At 38.4% G+C, this 23,903-nt stretch overlaps 1 protein-coding gene across 1 annotated transcript in view; it reads right to left on the bottom strand.

The window, feature by feature from the left end:
• LOC120862929 (contactin-associated protein-like 3) overlaps positions 1 to 23,903 on the bottom strand; it is a 232,277-nt gene that overhangs the window by 96,438 nt on the left and 111,936 nt on the right. Inside the window, exons 5-9 of the mRNA XM_040239100.1 lie at positions 17,219 to 17,422; positions 16,105 to 16,280; positions 14,895 to 15,038; positions 9,150 to 9,411; positions 36 to 182 (exon numbers count right to left, since the gene is read on the bottom strand). Of these exons, the coding sequence (XP_040095034.1) occupies positions 36 to 182; positions 9,150 to 9,411; positions 14,895 to 15,038; positions 16,105 to 16,280; positions 17,219 to 17,422 (933 nt within the window). The remainder of the gene's footprint in view (positions 1 to 35; positions 183 to 9,149; positions 9,412 to 14,894; positions 15,039 to 16,104; positions 16,281 to 17,218; positions 17,423 to 23,903) is intronic.

The raw sequence follows: 23,903 nt of genomic DNA, 5'->3' as shown, positions 1-23,903 counted from the left end.
TTGACTGCCAATGCAGCCCAGTTCCTTTCACTTACCCCCCAAATAGTAGGTGTCGCCTGACTCAATCTGCCCACGCAAGGAATGAGCCATGGAGGCTGCCTCACCATCCACCATCATACTCAGGTGATTCCCTCTTGCAGATAAGGACACAGAATGCCACTGCCCATCATTTAATCCAGCACCTGGAAGTAAACAAAATGGGTTCAGATAAATTCCTATAAACCTTGTTAATACCTCAACAGAGCAAGTACTTGAAAACAATATGATGCATACCTTGGGCCACCTTCCACAGACCACCAAGAACTCACCTGAAGCCCACCTAGGTCACTTAGTTGGTTGACCAATGAAGAATGCACCACAGGGGACACAGAGAGACAGAGAGGTGAAGGATAGATGTGGACTTGTCTGGGGGCTTCTAAGCAGGCAATTAAGTTATGTGGTATGTTGGTCATGCTTATCTAGAAGAAGGTGCTACCCATGTCAGCTGGAAGAGGGTCTTGTTGAGTAAATTTTGTGGTTGCAGAGGATCCTTGTGTCTGATCCTTCAGTCATGGACTGGCCTGTCTGGTATTTGTTTATGTAATAACAAAAATGATTATGTTCAGTTAGGATTACTATGGCCTCTATGCACAGTGCCAGGGATATACTTCACTTTCTCATCATTCAGTTTAGTCAAAAAGGTGCAAATATTAAAAAAAAAAAAAAGCAGAGGGGTGGGGCAAAGAAAGAAATCAGAATGAAGGGGTAAAGTGAAAACAAGGGTGGATCACGCACTCTGCTTTGAAAACCACAGCATTGGTTTGTTTCAGTCCTAGGGCCTTAAGAGAATAAAATTTCTATGAATGACCCTGAACAATCATGAAATCATAAAGTATTTCCAATTACATAGCATCGGACATATTTTAGCCTCATCTAGCCCACTGATAGTTTGTGATTGATGGTGAGAAGTACAGGTAGTTTCCAAAAATGCAAGTTATAAAAGTAAAAACTTATTCTCACTTTCATATATTGTCATTATCTATAATATTCTTGGCAGACTATTTAAAAAAATATATTCTGACAGTCTTTAAAAATAACAATTTAAGTATTAATAAAACATGAAAATTGATAGAATAGAATAAAATTTATAAAAGCACTACATTAAAGTGTGTCTGTACATATTCAAACATTGGATAAAGATGGAAAAGAGTGGCAAGAAATATTCTTAAATATTAACCTTCATTTTTGGTTGTGGGAATTGTTTTTCATTTTATGTCATTTTTACATTTTTTGTTTTTCTTTCCAAATAAGATACAATGTATTCCAGCTATCATCACACCACATGCCGGCATGCTCAGTCATGTTTGTGTTCAACTCTTTCCCCCATGAACTGCAGCCTTCCAGGATCCTCTGTCCATGGGATTTTCCAGGCAAGAATATTAGAGTGGATTGCCCACTCCAGGGGATCTTCCTGACCCAGGCACTGAACCTGTGTCTCCTGCATTGGCAGATGGATTCTTTATCACTGAGCCACCTGGGAAGCCTATTAATTTTTAAAACTACTATTAATTCCTTCAAAGCAGTCGTTGTCTCTTGAATCTATGAGATGAAATATCTATATTTTCTTCAAGTGATGGAGCTGGAATGATAAATTAGTTGAATCACTGACTGCCCACCAACTGTGCATGACTCTAACATCTACTACAGACCAACTTGTAGGGTCTTCTATTGAATGAAAACCCAGTGCTGTGTCATGCAAATACATCAATAAGCCTTACGTGTCCCAGTACACTCACCCACACAGTGTGTGTGTGTTAGCTTCTACTAGGTTATCTTGTGGACATAAACAACAGCAAAGTTTCAATGAGTAACAACGAGGGTTTGTTTCTTGATCTGGCCCTAGGCCATCTGGCTTTCTATCCTTTGTGCTCTAGGCATTCATTCAAGCAGCACCAAGGCTAATACACAGGCCTACCCCCTGTCTTTCTGCAGAGAGAAAACAGCATTTGGCAAAATCTTGCTACGGTGTTGGCAGCTTCTACTCAGATGTGGCACAGGCCCCTTCTGCTCATATGCCAGTGACCAAAATGAGTTATTTGGCCAACAGCAAGGGATTTGTCCTCTCCACAGGAGGTCACTGCAGCTTGCACAGCAGGTCCCAGACATGAATGTTTCAATTGAGGGGGTGGGGGCAGGAATAACTGAAATCTTTAGAAACTGTCTTGGTCAACAAGGAAGAGGGTCATTAAAAAAAATCAACTTTTATTCATTGAAAAGCAACAGTGAGATGACTGCTTGATTTTTTTGACACCATGCTCAAGAAAAAGAAATGCAAAATAGTTGGCATACGAGGCCTTACAAAGGAAGAGAAAAGAGAAGCTAAAGGCAAAGGAGAAAAGGAAAGATATACCCATTTGAATGCAGAGTTCCAAAGAATAGCAAGGAGAGATAAGAAAGCCTTCCTCTCAATTAATGCAAAGAAATAGAGAAAAACAATAGAATGGGAAATACTGGAGATCTCTTCACGAAAATGAGAGATACCAAGGGAACATCTCATGCAAAGATGAGCACAATAAAGAACAGAAATGGTATGGACCTAACAGAAGCAGAAGATACTAAGAAGAGGTGGCAAGAATACACAGAAGAACTGTAAAAAAAAGATCTTCACGACCCAGATAATCGTGATGGTGTGATCACTCACCTAGAGCCAGACATCCTGGAATGTGAAGTCAAGTGGGCCTTAGGAAGCATCACTATGAACAAAGCTAGTGGAAGGGATGGAATTCCAGTAGAGCTATTTCATTTACTGAAAGATGATGCTGTGAAAGTGCTGCACTCAATATGCCAGCAAATTTGGAAAATTCAGCAGTGGCCACAAGACTGGGAAAGGTCAGTTTCCATTTCAATCCCAAAGAAAGGCAATGCCAAAAAATGCTCAAACTACTGCACAATTGCACTCATCTCACATACTGGCAAAGTAATGCTCAAAATTCTCCAAGCCAAGCTTCAGCAGCACGTGGACCATGAACTTCCAGATGTTCAAGCTGGATTTAAAGAAGGCAGAGGAACCACAGATCAGATTGCCAATATCTGCTGGGTCATTGAAAAAGCAAGAGAGTTCCAGAAAAACATCTACTTTTGCTTTACTGACTATGCCAAAGCCTTTGACTATGTGAATCACAACTGTGAAAAATTCTTAAAGAGATGGGAATACCAGACCACCTGACCTGCCTCCTGAGAAATCTGTATGCAGTTCAGGAAGCAACAGTTAGAACTGGACATGGAACAACAGACTGCTTCCAAATCAGGAAAGGAGTACGTCAAAGCTGTATATTGTCACCCTGCTTATTTAACTTATATGCAGAATATATCATGCAAAATGCCAGGCTGGAAGAAGCACAAGCTGGAATCAAGATTGCCAGGAGAAATATCAATAACCTCAGATATGCAGATGACACCACCCTTATGGCAAAAAGCGAAGAAGAACTCAAGTGCCTCTTGATGAAAGTGAAAGAGAGAGTGAAAAACTTGGCCTAAAACTCAAGATTCAGAAAACTAAGATCATGGCACCCAGTCCCATCACATCATGGCAAATAGATGGGGAAACAATGGAAACAGTGACAGACTTTAATTTGGGGGGCTCCAAAATCACTGCAGATGGTGACTGCAGCCATGAAATTTAAAAGATGTTTTCTCCTTGGAAGAAAAGCTATGACCAACCTAGACAGCATATTAAAAAGGAGAGACATTACTTTACCAACAAAGGTCCTTCTAGTCAAAGCTATTTTTTTTTCCAGTAGTCACGTGTGGATGTGAAAGTTGGACTATAAAGAAATCTGAGAGCCAAAGAATTGGTGCTTTTGAAATGTGGTGTTGGAGAAGACTCTTGAGAGTCCCTTGGACTGCAAGGAGATCCAACCTCTCAATCCTAAAGGACAGTCCTGAATATTCATTGGAAAGGCTGATGCTGCAGCTGAAACCCCAACACTTTGACTACCTGAAACAAAGAACTGACTCATTGGAAAGACCCTGATGCTGGGAAAGATTGAAGGCAGGAGGCAAAGGGGAAGACAGGATGAGATGGTTGGGTGGCATTACCGATGCGATGGACATGAGTTTGAGTAGGCTCCAAGAGTTGGTGATGGCCCAGAAACCCTGGCATGCTGCAGTCCAGGCAGTTGCAGAGTTGGACATGACTGAGCGTACTAGTGAGCTTGAATGACTCAAATCTGAGCATCTTCTGGTATGTCCCAATATATTTAACTAACACATTTTACGAATGTTAAAGGTACAGACTCTTTACAGCTCTGTAAGTTTAGAAGTTAATCTTACGAATTAGAAGTTATATTAGAGAATAGTGGGGATTTTAGTCTACCCCTCAAAAATAAGTGCATATTTCTGCTAGAAAGTTAACCAGTCCCATCTAATTCATATCACATTTTGGTATTTACAACCCATGTGACCATGTAAATCCATGTCCTTCAAATGCTCTTCAAACCAGCTTTTTTTTTCCTGCTGGATCTCTCATTAATGACTTGGACTCAAGATTCACTTGGGGCTTCCCTCATAGCTCAGTTGATAAAGCATCTGCCTGCAATGCAGGAGACCTGGGTTTGATTCCTGGGTGGGTAAGATCCCCTGGAGAAGAAAATGGCAACCCAGTCCAGTATTCTTGCCTGGAGAATCCCATAGACAGAGGAGCCTGGAGAATCCCATAGACAGAGGAGCCTGGCAGGCTACAGTCCATGGGGTCACAAGAGTTGGACACAACTTAGGAACTAAACTACCACCACCAAGATCTACTTGGGTCTTCCTCTGTGGCTCAGCAATAAAGAGTCTGCCGGTAATGTAGGAGCTTAGGTGACACGGGTTCGATCTCTGGGTCAGGAAGATCACCTGGAGAAAGTAATGGCAATCCACTCCAATATCCACTCCAATCTAATCCACTCCAAACCACTCTGTTTCCTGGAGCAGGAAATGGCAACTTGCTCCAGTATCTCTGCCTGGAGAATCCCAAGCACAGAGGAGCCTGGTGGGCTATAGTCCATAGGGTTACACGGAGTCGGACATGACTTAGCACACATGTAAGATCCACTTGAGCCAGAAATGTTTCCAGCATGACCCAGAAGGTCAAAGATCCTGCTGTGAAGCAGCTAAATTTTTGTTTTTCTCATACTGTTAAATGTTAGTTATAATGCATCCCAAAATGTTTTCATTTTCAGGAAGGGGATAGCTTTTTTCTTTTAAAATAAATTTATTTATTTTAATTGGAGGTTAATTAATTTACAATATTGTATTGGTTTTCTCATACATCCCATGTATCTGCCACAGGTATACATGTGTTCCCCATCCTGAACCACCCCCCCTCCCTCCCCATACCATCCTCCTGGGTCGTCCCAGTGCACCAGCCCCAAGCATCCAGTATCATGCATTAAACCTGGGCTGGTGACTCATTTCATATATGATATTATACATGTTTCAATGCCATTCTCCCAAATTATCCCACCCTCTCCCTCTCCCACAGAGTCCAAAAGACTGTTCTATACACCTGTATCTCTTCTGCTGTCTCGCATACAGGGTTATCATTACCATCTTTCTAAATTCCATATATATGCGTTAGTATACTGTATTGGTGTTTTTCTTTCTGGCTTACTTCACGGGTTCCAGTTTCATCCACCTCACTAGAACTGACTCAAATGTATTCTTTTTAATGGCTGAGTAATACTCCATGGTGTGTATGTACCACAACTTTCTTATCCATTCATCTGCTGATGGACATCTAGGTTGCTTCCACGTCCTGGCTATTATAAGCAGTGCTGCGATGAACATTGGGGTACACGTGTCAATAGCTTTAAAGTCACTAGTTACTACTACCATGTGCAGACAGTAAAAATGCTGCACTCTTCCTTTTTGTTTTTTATTGGTGAAGTCAGAAACATTTTCAAAGATTCAACACTGGTTCATGAAAAATCATGAGAAAAGTTTAAATCTAGAATATGGAGGATTCAAGTTAGACACTTAAAACATATATCATGAAACTGAACCTGATATAAAATTTTGAAAGAAGTTCTGTAATCTTAGAGCTAAAGAGGATGAACCAGAAAAAAAAAAAAAACTCTACATGTTCTTTTCAGCCTTATCATTTGGGGTTTCTCTTAATTGTTATATCGTATACCTGTCAGTATAATAACTATATTCACTTAAAATCTGTCATTAAAACCTAGTTTGATTTTGTGAAATATTTCCTTTCTCTCTCTTACCCAACCACCTTTTTCTTCCCTCTCTCTCTCTGTCTCACTCTCTCTCTCTTTCTCTATCTAGCACAGGGGTCCCTGACCTCTGGGATCTAATACTTGATGATCTGAGGTGGAGTTGATCCTCCTCACCAGGTCTGTGGAAAAACTGTCTTCTACAAAACCAGTCCCTGGTGCCAAAAAAGGCTGGGACTGCTGATCTAGCATATTGAGGTATTTCACATAGAGAATCTGCAGAAAGCATTCCAGAATATCTTGAATTTGTAGTAGATGTCATCCGTCTATGTGACACAAGACTGCTCTTAGTAAAAATTGGCCATTCTAATTTAAAAATAAAATTCAGGCATTTATATTCATTGTCTTCTTCTCTCCATTATAAATCTCATCCTTTGTTTTTCTTCAGTGTGATTTCAAGTCAGCCCACTTCTGATGAAAGGACAGTCTGTTTCCCAGGCAACATGATTGTCAAAGGATGGATGGAGACCAGAAAATAGATTTTGGACTTTTGATTTGTGCAACTATAAATATGATGCTAATTCTACCACACCCTTCCAATACCTCTAAAGGCCTCAATCTTGGGGGTGATGCCATGGTTGTAGTGCTAGTGTTGAAATATTGATAACTAATGGTTGTTGTGTTATTACTGATTGACACTATGGTGCCAAGGGTTTAGATATGTTATATCCCTGCATTCTCACTATAATACCTATTAGTGTCATTTTAAAGATGACCCTGAGGCTTCATGAGAACAAGTGGGCTGCTTATCAAAGGCAGACCTGGAAATATGCAAGGGAGAGGAGTCCTCTCACACACCACCTCATAAATCAAATAATTTATTCTAATAACAGAGGATAATGACCACAGCACTACACACAACTTGGCAAAGGGTAGAATTGTGTCTTTTCTTATAAAGGGTGAATCAGTTCATTTCAGTTCAGTTCAGTCACTCAGTCGTGTCCGACTCTTTGCAACCCCATGAATCGCAGCACACCAGGCCTCCCTGTCCATCACCAACTCCTGGAGTTCACCCAAACTCATGTGCATCAAGTCGGTCGTAAAGGGTGAATACAGACTTTCATTTTTTCCTTTTCCTTTATTGCTCCCAATTTTCCTCTGTTTCTATGACCCACTTCCTTAGCCCTTCCTCAGGAACACACATGCACCAGAATCTACACTTTTGGTACATTTCTCCAGTTCTTCAGAACTATCTTGAGATAACGATTAGGAAAAATTATCTACAACCTGGAAATAGGATACAAGATGCCTTTTCAGTATCATTTAATGAAATTTAAGTTTCAATTTGATACACATTTGCGTACTTGATACAACATTTAAAATGAAAAAATTTTGCAGCCTGTCTTACTTTCCGTCTACTTCAACCACATAAAACATTCCCTTTCAAATGCTGCTAAAGTAAGAAGCAAGTATCATGAAAAATTCACCTTCGGTTTGCTTCTGAAAAATGGCACATTACACTGTAAAACCTTTAAAAATAGTGCAATAAAATATGTATTGTCAGTGCCAGCTTACAAAAAATTCAATACCTGACATATATATGGGGGGCGGGGGAAGGACAGTGTGTACTCACATGAACAACACTAAAAAGCTATCTCTTTTAGTTCATATTACATGTAAATTACGCGTGCATGCTAAGTTGCCTCAGTCATGTCTGACTCTTTGCAACCCTATGGCTTGCAGCCTGCCAGGCCGCAAGGATTCGTAGGATTCTCCAGGCAAGAATACTGGAGTGGTTGTCATTTCCTCCACCAGCGGATCTTCCTGACGCAGGAATTGAACCCACGTCACCTGTGGTTCCTGCATTGCAGGCAGATAGTTTAGCGCTGAGCCAAGATTTAAGCAGTTGACTGAATCTGAATTGACACTGTCAACTCTGTTCATTTACATGCTAATCGTCATATATGCATATTTTTTCCTTATAAAAAGAAAGGAAAATTTAGTCTTCATTCTTAGCTTTTCAGTCCCAAACTGATAACCATAAATCAGACAAGACAGGCCTTCCACATGAAACCTTCAAGGAATGACATGCCATGAGTCCACCTAGGTTTAAATTTTATCAGTTTTAAATGTAAAGCAGTCCTCAAAGTTAAAAAATAACACGACTCAGAAGTGAGGCTAGAAATAAACAGGTTCTTCTCAAAAAACTATAGAACATTCACCCACTTAGAAGCAGCCTCACCAAAAACAAGGAGGAACAAAGGCAGCAATGGCTCAGACATAAGAAAGAAAAGTAACATAATAGTTTGAAAATCAATGTGTATATAGGTTTAAAAAACACTTCAAAGAAATCTATTTTCTTGAGACTCCATAGGATAGTCTAATGCCTTCTAGTAATTCAAGTTTACTTCTAGGTTCTAACTCAAATTTACAAATAAATTTTTTTCATTAATTTTTTATTAAAGTATAGTTGGTTTACAATGTTGTGTTAGCTTCAAGGGTGCAGCAAAGTGATTCATATATACACACATGTATATACATATATATATATAAATATACATATTCATTTTCATATTCTTTTCCCTATAGGTTATTACAAAATACTGAGTAAATTTCCCTGTGCTATAACAGTAGGCCCTTGATGGTTATCCATTTTAATTAATAGTAGTGAATATCTGTCAGTCCCAAACTCCTAATTTATCCCTTTGGTAACCACAAGTTTATGATCATTTATTTTTAAACTTTTTGATAATTGTGCTATGTCATATTGACTGATACACCAACAGCCTGGAGTTGCCTATTTCAAAGGAGAAAGCAATCTAGTTTTCTCTAGTAGGATTATGAATATCTTATGTATTCAGCCATTCATTTATTTTAAAGATTACCCATCTTAGGTTTACATGCAAGAAGATATAGTCACAATAAATACCTATGTGTTATCTCAGGAAGGATGTTTATTACCTGCTGTGATGTCCCTGGCTGGATGTCCAGGCTGGGAGAGACTCAGCTTGAGTTTTCCATCACTAAGAACAAGGATGAGAGCTCCTGACCTATGCTGAAACTGACTGGTCACCAACAGTCCTGCTCTGTTCCATGTTCGAAATTGGAAGATCACAGACACTTTGTCCTCTCTGGAAGTGCCTGGTAGCACCAAGTAACTCCTGGAGCTCAGAAAAGTCATGGGGACAGTTTGCGTGTGTGAGCAGGAGAAGGACACGTTTCCCTGTGAACACAGAGAAACAGACTTTAGGAAAGCACAGTTGTAATGCTTCCATTTCACAGACAACAGATTTTTCAAGACTTAACTGAATTTCTTATCAACAATTCAGCAATCTAGGATTTTTAAAATGAGGCTTCCCCATCAAACTTAAATCCAGATTTACCTTATAGGTCCCTTAAAGCACTGTTCAAGGACTTCACTGGTAGCCCAGTAGTTAAGAATCGGCCTGTCAATGCAGGGGACATGGGTTCGACTCTTGGTCCAGGACCTAAGATCCCACATCCCACAGGGCAATTAAGCCCATGCACCACGACTGAAATCTGTGAACTCCTAGAGCCCACACTCTGCAACAAGAGACGCCACCACAATGAGAAGCCCACGCAATGCAATTAGAGAGCTACCCCTACTCACCACAACTAGAGAAAGCCCATGCATGCACAGCAACGAAAAGGCAATGAAGACCCAGTGCAGCCAAAAATAAATAAATGTAAAAATGAAAAGAAAAAGTGCTGTTCAGCTGGGCAAATCTATTTCTGAGTCTTTGAGGAACTGTCTATCTCCATTACTAAGCATTTGCGAAGGAATCCTGAGCCACATCTTTCCCAGACTTAATGCTGGGTGTCCAAACTACTGTCTTTCCAGTAGTCACGTACCAATGTGAGAGCTGGACCATAAAGAAGGCTGAGCATCAAAGAACTGATCCTTTTGAATAGGGCTTGAGAAGACTCTAAAAAGTTCCTTGGACAGCAAGGAGATCAAACCAGTCAATCCTAAAGGAAATCAACCCTGAATATTCATTAGAAGGACTGATGATGAAACACCTATATTTTGTCCCCCTGATGTGAAGAGCTGACTCATTGGAAAAGACCCTGATGCTGAGGGCAGGAGGAGAAGTGGGCAACAGAGGATGGGAGATGGCTGGATGGCATTACAGACTCAACGGACATGAATCTGAGCAAACTGTGGGAGATAGTGAAGGACAAGGAAGCCTGGCATGCTGCAGTCCATGGGGTCCTAAAGAGACTCGACTGAGTTATTGAACAACAATAGCAACAATGCTGGGTGTGGGATATAACATAAAAAAAAAACAATTTTCCTCTCTTGAGGTGCTAGATGTTTTTCTCCAATGTGAAGGCTAGCACAAAGTATAACTTACTCCAAGAACTTTCTTGTACTTGTCTTGATTATGTAAATGTGATTATGTGTGTCACTCAGGTGATAGCTACATCTTACTATATGTAGGACATGTGCTTTTCCATGTCTGAAGAAAAGAATGTGGCCAGGCTGGTCCTGCCACAGGTAGGCTGGTCTCTTCTCTGAAGTTCTTACAAACCAAATCACCCAAGGCTATCACCCAGCCTAATATCTGATCTATCTAGCAGGCTGTTTTTATTTGTATATACTTCTGTTTTTAAAGATATTTTTAATCCTTATGATATGTCTACTACTCCAGGAACAAACTATTTTTAATCATAGTGTTTGGATGGGACTGGCTCAATATAATACCAATTATACCCTCTACAAGAATTTTGTCTGAAATTAAAAATTTTTTTATAGATTTCAGATAGCAGAATACATACCCAAACATTACTCTTCCTTTCCAAAAAAAAAAAAATAATGCAAATAAAAAGCCAGTGAGACAGAACTTAACTTACCAGATAGCAAAGCGTACTATGAAGTTACTGTAAGCAAATCAGTGTGTTATTGGTATAGGAATAGACATAGTGAGACAGAATAAGGAACTCACAAAAACATCTGAGAATATACTGGTTATATATTAATATATAATATATAGCTATAATACATATATCTAATATACAATATACATTATATAGTTACATGATAATAATGCTGGCATGTATGTGTGCTCATTCATGTCCAATTCTTCTCAATCTCATGAACTTAGCTGGCCAGGATCCTCTGTCCATGGGATTTTTTTCAGGCAAGAATACTGGAGTGTATTGCCATTTCCCCCGCCAGGGTATCTTCCCAATCCAGCTATGGAACCCTCATCCCCTACATTTCTGCATTGGCAGGTAGATTCTTTACCAATGAGCCACCTGGTAAAACTTAGTATGTAAGGAAATTCAACTATGCGGGATAAAGGGTGGGTTAGTTATTAAATAGCATAGGACCAAATGGATATCTATCAGGTAGAATACAAAAATTAATCCTATATCACATAAAGAATAAATGTCAAAGATTTAGTTTTTTTCATTTAAAAACTAAATAAAACCAATTAAAAGTTCTTACAGGAAAATCCATGAGACCAAGTATAGATTATAGGGGTTTTAGAGACATTCCAAAGCTATAAAGAAATATACAGACCTAATGACCACATATAAGTAAAAATATTTATATACTCAACATATTATAAAGTATTTAATATAAGATTGATAAATCTGAAAAAATATATGGACCATGAATGACAGAGGGTTATCTTTCAAATATAAAACTGGCTTGTAAATTGACCAAAAAATAAAGAAATAAAATAAAAATTAGGCAAAAGAATAAGAGTGAACAACAATCAGAAAAACAAGTCCAAATGGACAAAAAACAGGTGAGAAGATTATTTAATTCACCAGTAGTCCCATATACACAAAATAACAAAGAGATATTAAATATTAGTTCATGTTCCTTGAGCTGGCAGGGGTATATGAGGGCAGGCTGAGATGAGATGGAAGGGTCTAACATACATTGCTGGTGGCAAATGTCATATTATAGCTTTTTGGAAAGCAATCCAACAACATTTATTCAAATATAAAACTGTATAAAACTTGTGACCAAGAAATTCTACTTCTGGAATTTTATCCCATCAAAAGGGAAGCCCCTGTACTGAGCACACATGTGCAACTGTCAGCTTATAGTGGTAAAAATGTTGGCATAACTCAATATGCCAGCAAATTTGGAAAACTCAGCAGTGGCCACAGGACTGGAAAAGGTCAGTTTCCATTCCAATCCCAAAGAAAGGCAATGCCAAAGAATGCTCAAACTACCACACAATTGCACTCATCTCACATGCTAGTAAAGTAATGCTCAAAATTCTCCAAGCTAGGCTTCAGCTATACGTGAACCGTGAACTCCCTGATGTTCAAGCTGGTTTTAGAAAAGGCAGAGGAACCAGAGATCAAATAGCCAACATCCGCTGGATCATCGAAAAAGTAAGAGAGTTCCAGAAAAACATCTATTTCTGCTTTATTGATTATGCCAAAGCCTTTGACTGTGTGGAATACAATAAACTGTGGAAAATTCTGAAAGAGATGGGAATACCAGACCACCTAACCTGCCTCTTGAGAAACCTATGTGCAGGTCAGTAAGCAACAGTTAGAACTGGACATGGAACAACAGACCGGTTCCAAATAGGAAAAGGAATACATCAAGGCTGTATATTGTGACTCTGCTTATTTAACTTATATACAGAGTACATCATGAGAAATGCTGGGCTGGAAGAAGCACAAGCTGGAATCAAGATTGCAGGCAGAAATATCAATAACCTCAGATATGCAGATGATACCACCCTTATGGCAGAAAGTGAAGAGGAGCTAAAAAGCCTCTAGATGAAAGTGAAAGAGGAGAGTGAAAAAGTTGTCTTAAAGCTCAACATTCAGAAAACGAAGATCATGGCATCTGGTCCCATCACTTCTTGAGAAATAGATGGGGAAACAGTGGAAACAGTGTCAAACTTTATTTTAGGGGGCTCCAAAGGCAATGGCACCCCACTCCAGTACTCTTGCCTGGAAAATCCCATGGACGGAGGAGCCTGGTAGGCTGCAGTCCGTGGGATCACTAAGAGTCGGACACGACTGAGCGACTTCATTTTGCCTTTTCACTTTCATGCATTGGAGAAGGAAATGGCAACCCATTCCAATATTCTTGCCTAGAGAATCCCAGGGACGGGGGAGCCTGGTGGGCTGCCGTCTATGGGGTCGCACAGAGTTGGACACAACTGAAGCGACTTAGCAGCAGCAGCAAAATCACTGCAGATGGTGACTGCAGACATGAAACTGAAAGACGCTTTCTCCTTGGAAGAAAAGTTATGACCAATCTAGATAGTATATTGAAAAGCAGAGACTTTACTTTGCCGACTAAGGTCTGTCTAGTCAAGGCTATGGTTTTTCCAGTAGTCATATAAGCATGTGAGAGTTGGACTGTGAAGAAGGCTGAGCACTGAAGAATTGATGCTTTTGAACTGTGGTGTTGGAGAAGACTCTTGAGAGTCCCTTGGACTGCAAGGAGATCCAACCAATCCATTCTGAAGGAGATCAGCCCTGGGATTTCTTTGGAAGGAATGATGCTAAAGCTGAAACTCCAGTACTTTGGCCACCTCATGCGAAGAGTTGACTCATTGGAAAAGACTCTGATGCTGGGAGGGATTGGAGGCAGGAGGAGAAGGGGACGACTGAGGATGAGATAGCTGGATGGCATCACTGACTCGATGGACGTTAGTCTGAGTGAACTCCAGGAGTTGGTGATGGACAGGGAGGCCTGGCGTGCTGAGATTCATGCGGTCGCAAAGAGTCGGACATGACTGAGCGACTGAACTGAACTGAAAGCAAATGCCCTGAGTAGGAAATGACTAGATAAATAATGGCACGTTTTCCTAATGGATAGTGATGTAGACATTCTAATGTAGAACTATTCCTGATAATGGAAAAGAATTCTTACAAGGTATTGTTGAATCAAAAAATCTAGATGGAGAAAAACTTTTATAAAATGATTTTTTTTTGTAAACAATGTCAAATGTGGAAGCATACAGATTCATAAATACATGTGTGAGTATGAGTCTAACTATCTATAGAGGATTCCATTACTTTGGACCAAACAAGGAAGAACAAATATTAGCTTAGTAACATCCCAGCTTGACAGAGGGACTGTAGCCATGGGGAGAATATGGAGAAAGAAAGGAGAAACCAATTGAAAAGAAAAACACTGCCTTAAAATGCCTTAATATGATTGCACTTTAACATTTTTATGAAACTATTCATCTATTTCCACAAACACATAAAAATGAAACCAGATGTAAGCTTAAAAAGTACAGTAGGCTCTCTGTATACCCAGGTTCTGCATCCTCATATACAATGAACCAACCAGGAAAATATTTAGAAAGAAAAATTTCAGAAAGTTCCAAAGAGCAAAACTTGAACTTGACCAGCACTAGCAACTACTCACATGACAATTGCATTGTATTTACAACTATTTACATATCATTTACATCATGTTAGGTACTATACATAATCTAGAGTCGATTTAAAGTGTATGGGAGGATATGACTAGGTTATATGCAAATACTGTGCCATTTTATACAAGGGACTTGAGCATCCATTGCTCCAATTCAGAGGTCCTGGAACCAATTCCCCAAGGATATCTAGGGATAATGATACACATGATTTGTACCTTTTCCTGCCTTCAGAAGAGGTATATTTTAAAGCTGAATCAATCAAACTGCAGTTCCCTTTTCTCTTGAACTTGCGTATAGACTTTCTTACCATGATGTGGACCTGTGGCTTGTGTTTCTTGGACAAATCAATGATATCCACTCCATTATAATAGAGATTTTCAAAGCAGCCATGAAAGTTTTTATGTGGGAATGCCACTGATTTTCCATGTCCAGGAATCCCTCCAAAGCTGATCTTAGAAAGAAAAAAATGACATAAATAACATTGTTTAATGATTTTCTGATTATCTGCCTAAACATGTATGATTATTGGGTACAATGGTAATTGGCTCAAATCTGCTTGGCATTATTTTATATTATCATGCTAATTTCAAAGGAGGTTTTATATGTATTTACCAATACTTTATTTATTACATTGAGATAAATATATTAAATATCCTTCTTATAATTTGCTGCTACTCATATAGTTCTGTCATTTTTGTTAATGGGGAATATTGCATCTTTATGCCCACTGTAAATTCCGATTTGTGTGACAAGGCAGCCTACTGCGATGATATTCTACTTTATAAACTAGACTGTGGGATCCTGCTCTTTGCCACGACTCTGATAGATTAGAATTACAAAGCCACTAATAATATCATTCAAGACCAGAATCTCCAGCTGGTCCCTGCTGCTGAGGCCACTCATATCAAGTGAATGTTGAAACCTGGTTTGCTGACAGATGTGCTCAGCAGAACTAGCAGAACAAACAATGCATTTCAGTGTATATTAGACACACATGGGCAACATGCTGCAAATATACTCAGGTGTTTAAAAACCCCAAGAAACAGTATTCTGAGATGTGTGCATTTGGCTTTCTTGTTACTTAAAAAATTCAGATTGGAATATATGTGGATTACTTCTCTAAATTGTTCTAAGTAGCTAATTTTGTTTAGGATTGCCCTAAAACAAAGAAATCTCCAAGGTAATATTCGCAGCCAAACACCAGATGGAATACAGAAGAACTGTGTGAACAAATGCATTTAAAAATATTCTTTGTTGAACTGGTAGCTCTTCATGTATGGATTTCCTAAATTTAACAACTATTTACTCTCATGTGAAGACTAACATCTGTAAGGAATAAAATGTCTCAATAGCTTGAGCATGTATATTCCAGTGTGAAGTTACCAGACATAGGAAATATTTTATCAGAATTCTGAATTATTAGGAAAGGGAATTTTTCAATGTATTAGTATTTCCTCTAGAAGATTATGCTGCAATCAAATGATAAAATCTGTAATACTTAAAAAGTCATTTCACACCTTATAATCGAGATCCACATAGTTGGACTCTCCTTTTCCTCGAAAATGATGAGTGTACGTGTCCACAGTGAAGTTGACATCTGTACTGAGGAGCTCAATGAGAACAGAATGCCAGTGTTCATCATCCAGCAAACTGCCCAGCATGAGAGCATCAGGTGAGGGCAAGTTAGCATGACCTGAAAAGAAAGGAAGTGTAAATACACCATTCCATCTAGCTCAATACCATGATTTCTATCAATGTTTTCAGGTTTAGCATTTCTCACCTCAGTTACACTTTCCTTACATTCTTTATCCCAAGAACTGGCGAGCTGCTTTTATCTTAATCTTACAATCTATACAATCTTCTTTGATATTGAGTAACATCTTCTAACGCTTTATTATTATTATGTACTGAATTTTCATTTTTCTTGAAAATATTTTCTTCCTAGGTCCTCATTCATAGGACTACTTCAAAAGTTTATGATAAGCCACCCTTGTCATCATGATATTATCAGGTTATTTATTGAGCATCTACTACTGATCTTACATGATTATCAAGAAATAAAATTTTTTACATAAAAGCATACTGAAGATCACACATGCTGTTCTTAGTATAGCTCAACTGTAGGTGACCACGTGTCCATTTGCCTGGACAGTTCTGGTCTTCAGAATAATTATTTATAGGGTCTGCTTTCTTTCACAAATGCATTCTTTTTTGTTGTATATTTGTTTTGTTTTTTAAAGAAAGGCAGACTGCCACATGGAATGCCTCATTTGGATGTGTCTGGAGTCTTGGAAGCTTGATGACCCTACGTTCTCCTGCAAATGCACCTTAAGAGCTTGTTGTGAGGTTCTAGCAGAGAAGCAAAGCTATGCATATACCCTTGGCCAAAGAATGGCCCTCCTCTAGAGGAGAAGGTGGTCCTCTTCAACCAAGTACACAACTTTGGGAGGAACACACATGGAGCTGTGAGGGAGGAAGGGAACACCTTTCTAGCCAAGCTAGATCACCCTCACATCCAAAAGTACTCTGGTTTTAAATTAACTACTTAACTGTGAAGAAAAATTCATCACAAAAGATACTTTCATCTAAATAGTATTTCCTGAAACACCTTTTTTTTTTTTTTTTTTTTACCTGAATTAAGGAATAAGATGAGTTTTCCTTTAACTAACTCCAGGGTGATGTGTTTGTCATTTGGTCCTTCTCTGTGGAGTAGAATCCCATTGTTCTCTCTGGTTTTAAATTTCAGAGAAATAACTTCTTTGATTGGATTCATGGATTTATGATTAAATGTGTACAGCAAAGAACTCTTCCCATCAAAATGAACCATCTCGGATCCTACAATGGAAGACATTAATGTGGTCTAATTATAATATAGTCTTATCAGTGCATTGAAATGTGTAAGTCAACACACACGTATACATACATAGCATATCTCTGGCTTGTTTAGCATATTAGATATGATGCTCCACTGTTTGCCTTTTCTCACATCTTCCCCAAAATGTATCATCTAGAAATGTTAGTTAATTTCAATTTCTCCTATCTTTTACTGGCCTATTTCCATCCTGTAAATAACAAAGATCAGGAAAAAAGTTAAAGTTGATTTCCTCATAGTGTTAGTCAATGGACCTTTGTTGGCAAAGTAATGTTGCTTTTTAATATGATATCTAGGTTGATCATAGCTTTTCTTCCAAGGAGCAAGTGTCCTTTAATTTCATGGCTGTAGTCACCATCTGCAGTGATTTTGGAGCCCAAAATAATAAAGGCTCTCACCATTTCCATTGTTTCCCCAACTATTTGCCATGAAGTTTTGGGACCAAATGCCATGATCTTAGTTTTCTGAATGTTGAGTTTTAAGCCAACTTTTTCACTCCCCTCTTTCACTTTCATCAAGAGGTTCTTTAGTTCTTCTTCACTTTCTGCCATAAGGGTGGTGTCATCTGCATATCTGAGGTTATTGATATTTCTCCCAGCAATCTTGATTCCAGCTTGTGCTTTATCCAGTCTGGCATTTCATATGATGTTCTGAATATAAGTTAAATAAGCAGAGTGACAATATACAGCCTTAATGTACTCCTATCCCAGTTTGGAACCAGACTGTTGTTCCATGTCCAGTTCTAATTGTTGCTTCCTGACCTGCATGCATATTTCTCTGAAGGCAGGTCAGGTAGTCTGGTATTCCCATCTCTTTCAGAATTTTCCAGTTTGTTGTGATACACGCAGTCAAGGCTTTGGCATAGTTAATAAAGCAGAAGTAGCTGTTTTTCTGGAATTCTCTTGCTTTTTCCTTGATTCAGTGGATGTTGGCAATTTGATATCTGGTTCCTCTGCCTTTTCTAAAACCAGCTTGAACATCTGGAAGTTCATAGTTCATGTACTGTTGAAGCCTGGCTTGGAGAATTTTGAGCATTACTTTGCCAGTGTGTGAGATGAGTGCAATTGTGCGGTAGTTTGAACATTCTTTGGTGTTGTCTTTCTTTGGGATTGGAATGAAAACTGACCTTTCCCAGTCCTGTGACCACTGCTGAGTTTTCCAAATTTGCTGGCATATTGAGTGCAGCACTTTCACAGCATCATCTTTCAGGATTTGAAATACCTCCACTGGACTTCCATCACCTCCACTAGCTTTGTTCATCGTAGTGATGCTTCCTAAGGCCCACTTGACTTCACATTCAAGGATGTCTGACTATTAGGTGAGTGATCACATCATTGTGGTTATCTGGGTCATGAAGATCTTTCTTGTATAGTTCTTCTGTGTATTCTTGCCACCTCTTCTCTTTGATTCACATACAAAATGTAAAATATATAAACACTGAACTCTGTCTGAACCATATAATCAAATAATTATTCTTTGTTGCAATAATTAAATAAACATGATTAATAAAAACATAACTCTGTTAAATTCAAATGTGTGTCTTAGAGTATTAGATAATAATAAACTAATGAAAACTTGATAGTAAAGAATTTAAATGCTTTCACATTTTTGCAGTACAGTTTATGTGTCACTGAAAGCCAATGCTAATAATTAAGGCTTATTTTTTCAGTCAGCTAATAAATTTGTTTCTGTAAGTGATTTTCCCAGGATTATTTTGATTGAATTATTTTTCTCCTCATCTTCCCTCTTGCTGTATTGCTTTGTAATAGTAATACTCATCTTCTATGGCTCAGAATCTCTTGGAGTGTTTGTCAAACACAGACTGCTGGGTTCCATCTCAGGGTTTCTGACTGACCAGGTGTGTGTGTGTGTGAGGGAGGCAGCCCTGAGTATCTGGGTTTCTAAAAGTTCCCCTGGGATGTTGACGCTGCTGATCTATGCCTATATTTTGAGAATCACTGCTCTAAATCACCTAAATTATATTTCCCAGAATATTCTCCTCAGGCAAAATGGAGTCATGAAAAATGTATTATGTGATAGAAACACAAAAACATAGCTTAAAAAAAATTATTTTATCCTAATGTTTTGACTCTCTTTCTAATGTGATCACTAACACTAGTTTCTAGAACAATTAACCACCTGTGAGTCATCAAATTATATTTTATGAGTCAGATTCAACATGTATTTTGACAGATTTTTTTAAGCCTAAAGTGACTAAATTATAATACAGATATGTAACCACTTAAAAATCATGTATCTTATAACAGTTTAACTAAAATCTTAAATGATAATAACGAGCTCAATTGAAGAGGTTACTAAAGACATAAAATTCAAAAATTGCTTTTAGAAATCCAGACTTTTAAGCTTCCTTTCATCTGAAACCATCCACATCATGCTGCAGCCTGTTATTGTACAGTCCCATGAGCTAATTTTTCAAGATTCGTTTAAAAAGAATCAAGCTTGAAAACAAAGAAGAGTTGGCAGAGAGTATAAGGACCTAGAAATCCACAAACATTTGCTGGCTGATCCTTTACAGAAGTTTGCCATCCCCCACTCAGCAGAACCACTTAGCAATTATTCCTGGACCTGGCTCCTGATGGTCAAGCAGTAAGAATGAACCCACAACCAGACATTTTGTGACTTATCTATGATTGAAATATCAAAAATCCTATTTTATATAGGAAATCACAAATGTCATTATTTTTGTTGACTTTCCTATTACATAATTCAATATACTCTGACTATTCTCGAATATATATTTTATGAGGTAAAGAATAGGTCAATATTTCTTCTCATGGCTATATATTTCTGTATATAATATAAAAGACTGGTTTCTATACACAGCCTTCCATAGCTTCAAATTCTATTTTGGCAAGGATTTTGCTTTGGTATAACAAAACTTTCTTATTAAAAAACCACTTCTTTCCATCTTCCCTATCCCCCAACCTCAAACTAATTTCCATCCATTCCACAAGCACAGCTTTATTTTCAGTTGATATTGATGCAAGTATCACAAACTCTGCTGGATGCTGGGACAAAACAAGAAAGGACAGATATGGCCTGCCCTCCTGGAACTGACAGTTCTTCCCTCACTTTCTCATTTCTACTATCATGAAGAAACAGATTGCACCTGTAATACCTAATGTCTTACTGTGGGTTGCTAGGAAACTACAGTGACAAGGAAATGTCTTAGAGCTCAGGATGGCAATAGGAGAAACAAAGACTCTTCTCTGGTGAAAGTGTTTGGAAAGAAAGAATGCAAAGAATCAAGATCATCTAGGTATCAAACTATCACACAATAAATACTCTTTATACAAAATTTACACATAGGCATTGGAAAGTCGCCAACCATGGTTCAAAAACTGGGCTGCAGTGATAACCAAGAAGCCCTCCAGGTAAGCCCCCACAACAAATAAGAATACACATGATCACATAGAATATTTAGATTGGAAACTCAGTTATAATAAGCCTCATTGAACAGAATCTATTTTATAAAATATCATTCATACCAAGTGTTCATAAACTAATCTGAATATTTGAAAACAAATTGGCAAGTCAATATATACGTATATTTTAAAATTTAGCACTAAATACTGAAACATGATTTGTAAAAGCTAAATGTAAAAATTGTAAAGATAGTCATATTTTGGGGTAGAGAGTATTTTGTTCAGTAGGTCAGCAGCAATGAGCTCTCCAAGTATGAATGGGGGAGAACCCTAGGTGATCCTCCTTGAGTTTAATCTCCACCAAGTAGAGACTCCCTTTAGCTTCAAATCACCAATCATGCTATGACCTGCAGAAGCCAATTTTCATGTCTCAGGGCTTACTGGTAATGAATGCTAAGATGAACTTGTTTCCACCAGTCCACTAAGCATGCAATTTTTGCTATTGTACTTCTATAAGAACAAATCAAATGTTATATGCCCACAACTAATACAAATAAGCCGCTATATTTATTTGAATGAAAACACCAAAATAGTGCATCAAATTACCAATTAGCATCATACTTAACTTTTACAAGAAATCCTCATATTTATAAAATGCTTTTGTATGTAATTCAATTATTTAAACAATTGGGGTTAACTTGACACAGAAGTCACTCATTATGTGTTGAAATAGAAAGCAATAGTTTCCTGTATTGTAAGAGTACAGAACCTACGTTCCAAAAAGAGTAGAGGAAATGTGATATTTAGCTGAAAATAGGAAGTGTTTTTCCAATGTCACATGTTATAAACATTTGCTTTATTAACTGAGGCTATATTTTGATAAATGCATCAGTAACAATATTATTAAAGAAAACCCCACACATGCTTGCCATTTTATCAGCAGGGAGAATAAGTTAATGCTGAAATATTTAGAGCCTCTGGATCTGGTCCCACAAACAGCCCTTCATAACACAGAACAGTTGCTCAAAGAAAGAATCTGTGAAGTTGTCCTGTAAGGATTTGAATATTGGTTCCATAGTTGAAAACTTACTCAACCTCTCTGTGCCTGTTTCCTCACCTGTAAAAGGATAAAGAAGTCTCTCCCACACAACATTAATTATATTGTTACTAAAAAACTTAATATCTCTACAGTATGTACTTCAATGTCTGAAACATGTCTAGTCCACAATTGGCATGGGCTACATCACTATTGTTAGTGGTAAGTCACTTCGGTCATGTCTGACTCTTTGCCACCCAATGGACTGTAGCTCTCCTGGTTCCTCTGTCCATGGGATTCTCCATGCAAGAATACTAGAGTGAGTTGCCATTTCCTTCTCCAGGGGCCCTTCCTGATTCAAAGATCAAACCTGCATCTCTAGCATCGCAGGCAGATTCTTTACCACTAAGCCAATAGGGAAGTCCCATCTTCTATTTATGTGAAGTGAAAGTTGCTCAGTCATGTCTGACTCTTTGAGACCCCATGGGCTATACAGTCCATGGAATTCTCTAGGCCAGAATACTGGAGTGGGTAGCCTTTCCCTTCTCCAGGGAATCTTTATACTTGGACACAAATTGCGAACAAGAAATCCATGCCCCAATTTAGTTGATTTACAAAGAATAGGCATTTCCCTTCACCTCTACTTACTCCTTAGTATCTGGGGGACAGAGATTGTGCCTCATTCACTTTATTTGGCAGGGTGGCTTGCATGGGGTAAAAGTTTTGTAAACATGTATTGAACTAATTGTAACAGATAGTACAGAATTCTCTCATATGACTAAAGATCATTATTAAGTTCCAGAGTTTTTATTTGTCATGGTGACTACCCATCCTTTCATCCTATGTTCCTCTATTCCTATTAATGCATTTTCTAAACTGAAATCTACTTCGAATAGAATCAGTGCTTAACAGAAGGAAGTTCCATATGCAGAATTTTCTCTCAACATTCTCCCTAAATATTACAAAATAAACATTCTTTATTTTTATAAAACATTAAGAACAGGTTTATAAACATTGACACATGGTGCAGTTGTTATATAGAACATTTTTCACTGCAACAATCAATGTATTTTTTTAAGTAAAATAAACACAAGGTTTTAAAACAGGCAAGTACATGTTCCATTCCCTTCTTTTCTTCCCTCTTAACCCATTTGATTTTCAATGCATGATTTGACACAGGACAGAAGTGCCACATGGATGATTGTAGATCCCGATGGGGGTCCCCATTCTGTGCCTATCTAGTCTACATTTCTGAGTTCACGAACTATGAATTCATTTCTTCTCCCCTCCTTTCTTCTCTTCCTTTCTTCCCTCTCTCACTTCAACAGTAAACACAGTGATGAATATAAAATTACATTACAACTGTGTAATTACATTACAATATAAAATTACATTACAATACAATACAATATGACAAGGGAGCATTTGAAAATGACACCGAATATGAACATGTGGAGTCAAAGTAAGTGGCAGAAAAGACTCAAAAGATGACTAACAACTTCATTAAAGAAATGATGGTGAAACTCTAGAGAATTATCTAGATGTCTGCGGAGAAGGCAATGGCAACCCACTGCAGTACTCTTGCCTGGAAACTCCCATGGACGGAGGAGCCTGGTAGGCTGCAGTCCATGGGGTCGCTAGGAGTCGGACACGACTGAGCGACTTCACTTTCACTTTTCACTTTCATGCACTGGAGAAGGAAATGGCAACCCACTCCAGTGTTCTTGCCTGGAGAATCCCAGGGATGGGGGAGCCTGGTGGGCTGCCGTCTATGGAATCGCACAGAGTCGGACACGACTGAAGCAACTTAGAAGCAGCAGCAGCATCCAGATGTCTGGGGCTTCAGAGACCTGTGTCAAGGATGTCAACTTGGAATTAATCAGACTGTATGTAAATGTTGTTGAAAACTTATGAAATGGGATGAAAGCTAAGAGACCAATTTGGGGTAGAATATAGAGCCTAGAACGAGTACATAGGAAATGTTAACATTGAATGGATGGGAATGCTAGAGAGGGGAGGGGC

Source organism: Oryx dammah, unplaced genomic scaffold, assembly GCF_014754425.2.
Source record: "Oryx dammah isolate SB20612 unplaced genomic scaffold, SCBI_Odam_1.1 HiC_scaffold_1, whole genome shotgun sequence".
NCBI lineage: Eukaryota > Metazoa > Chordata > Mammalia > Artiodactyla > Bovidae > Oryx > Oryx dammah.
Note: the sequence above shows the minus strand (reverse complement) of the source record. Positions and strands in the feature narration are given on the sequence as shown.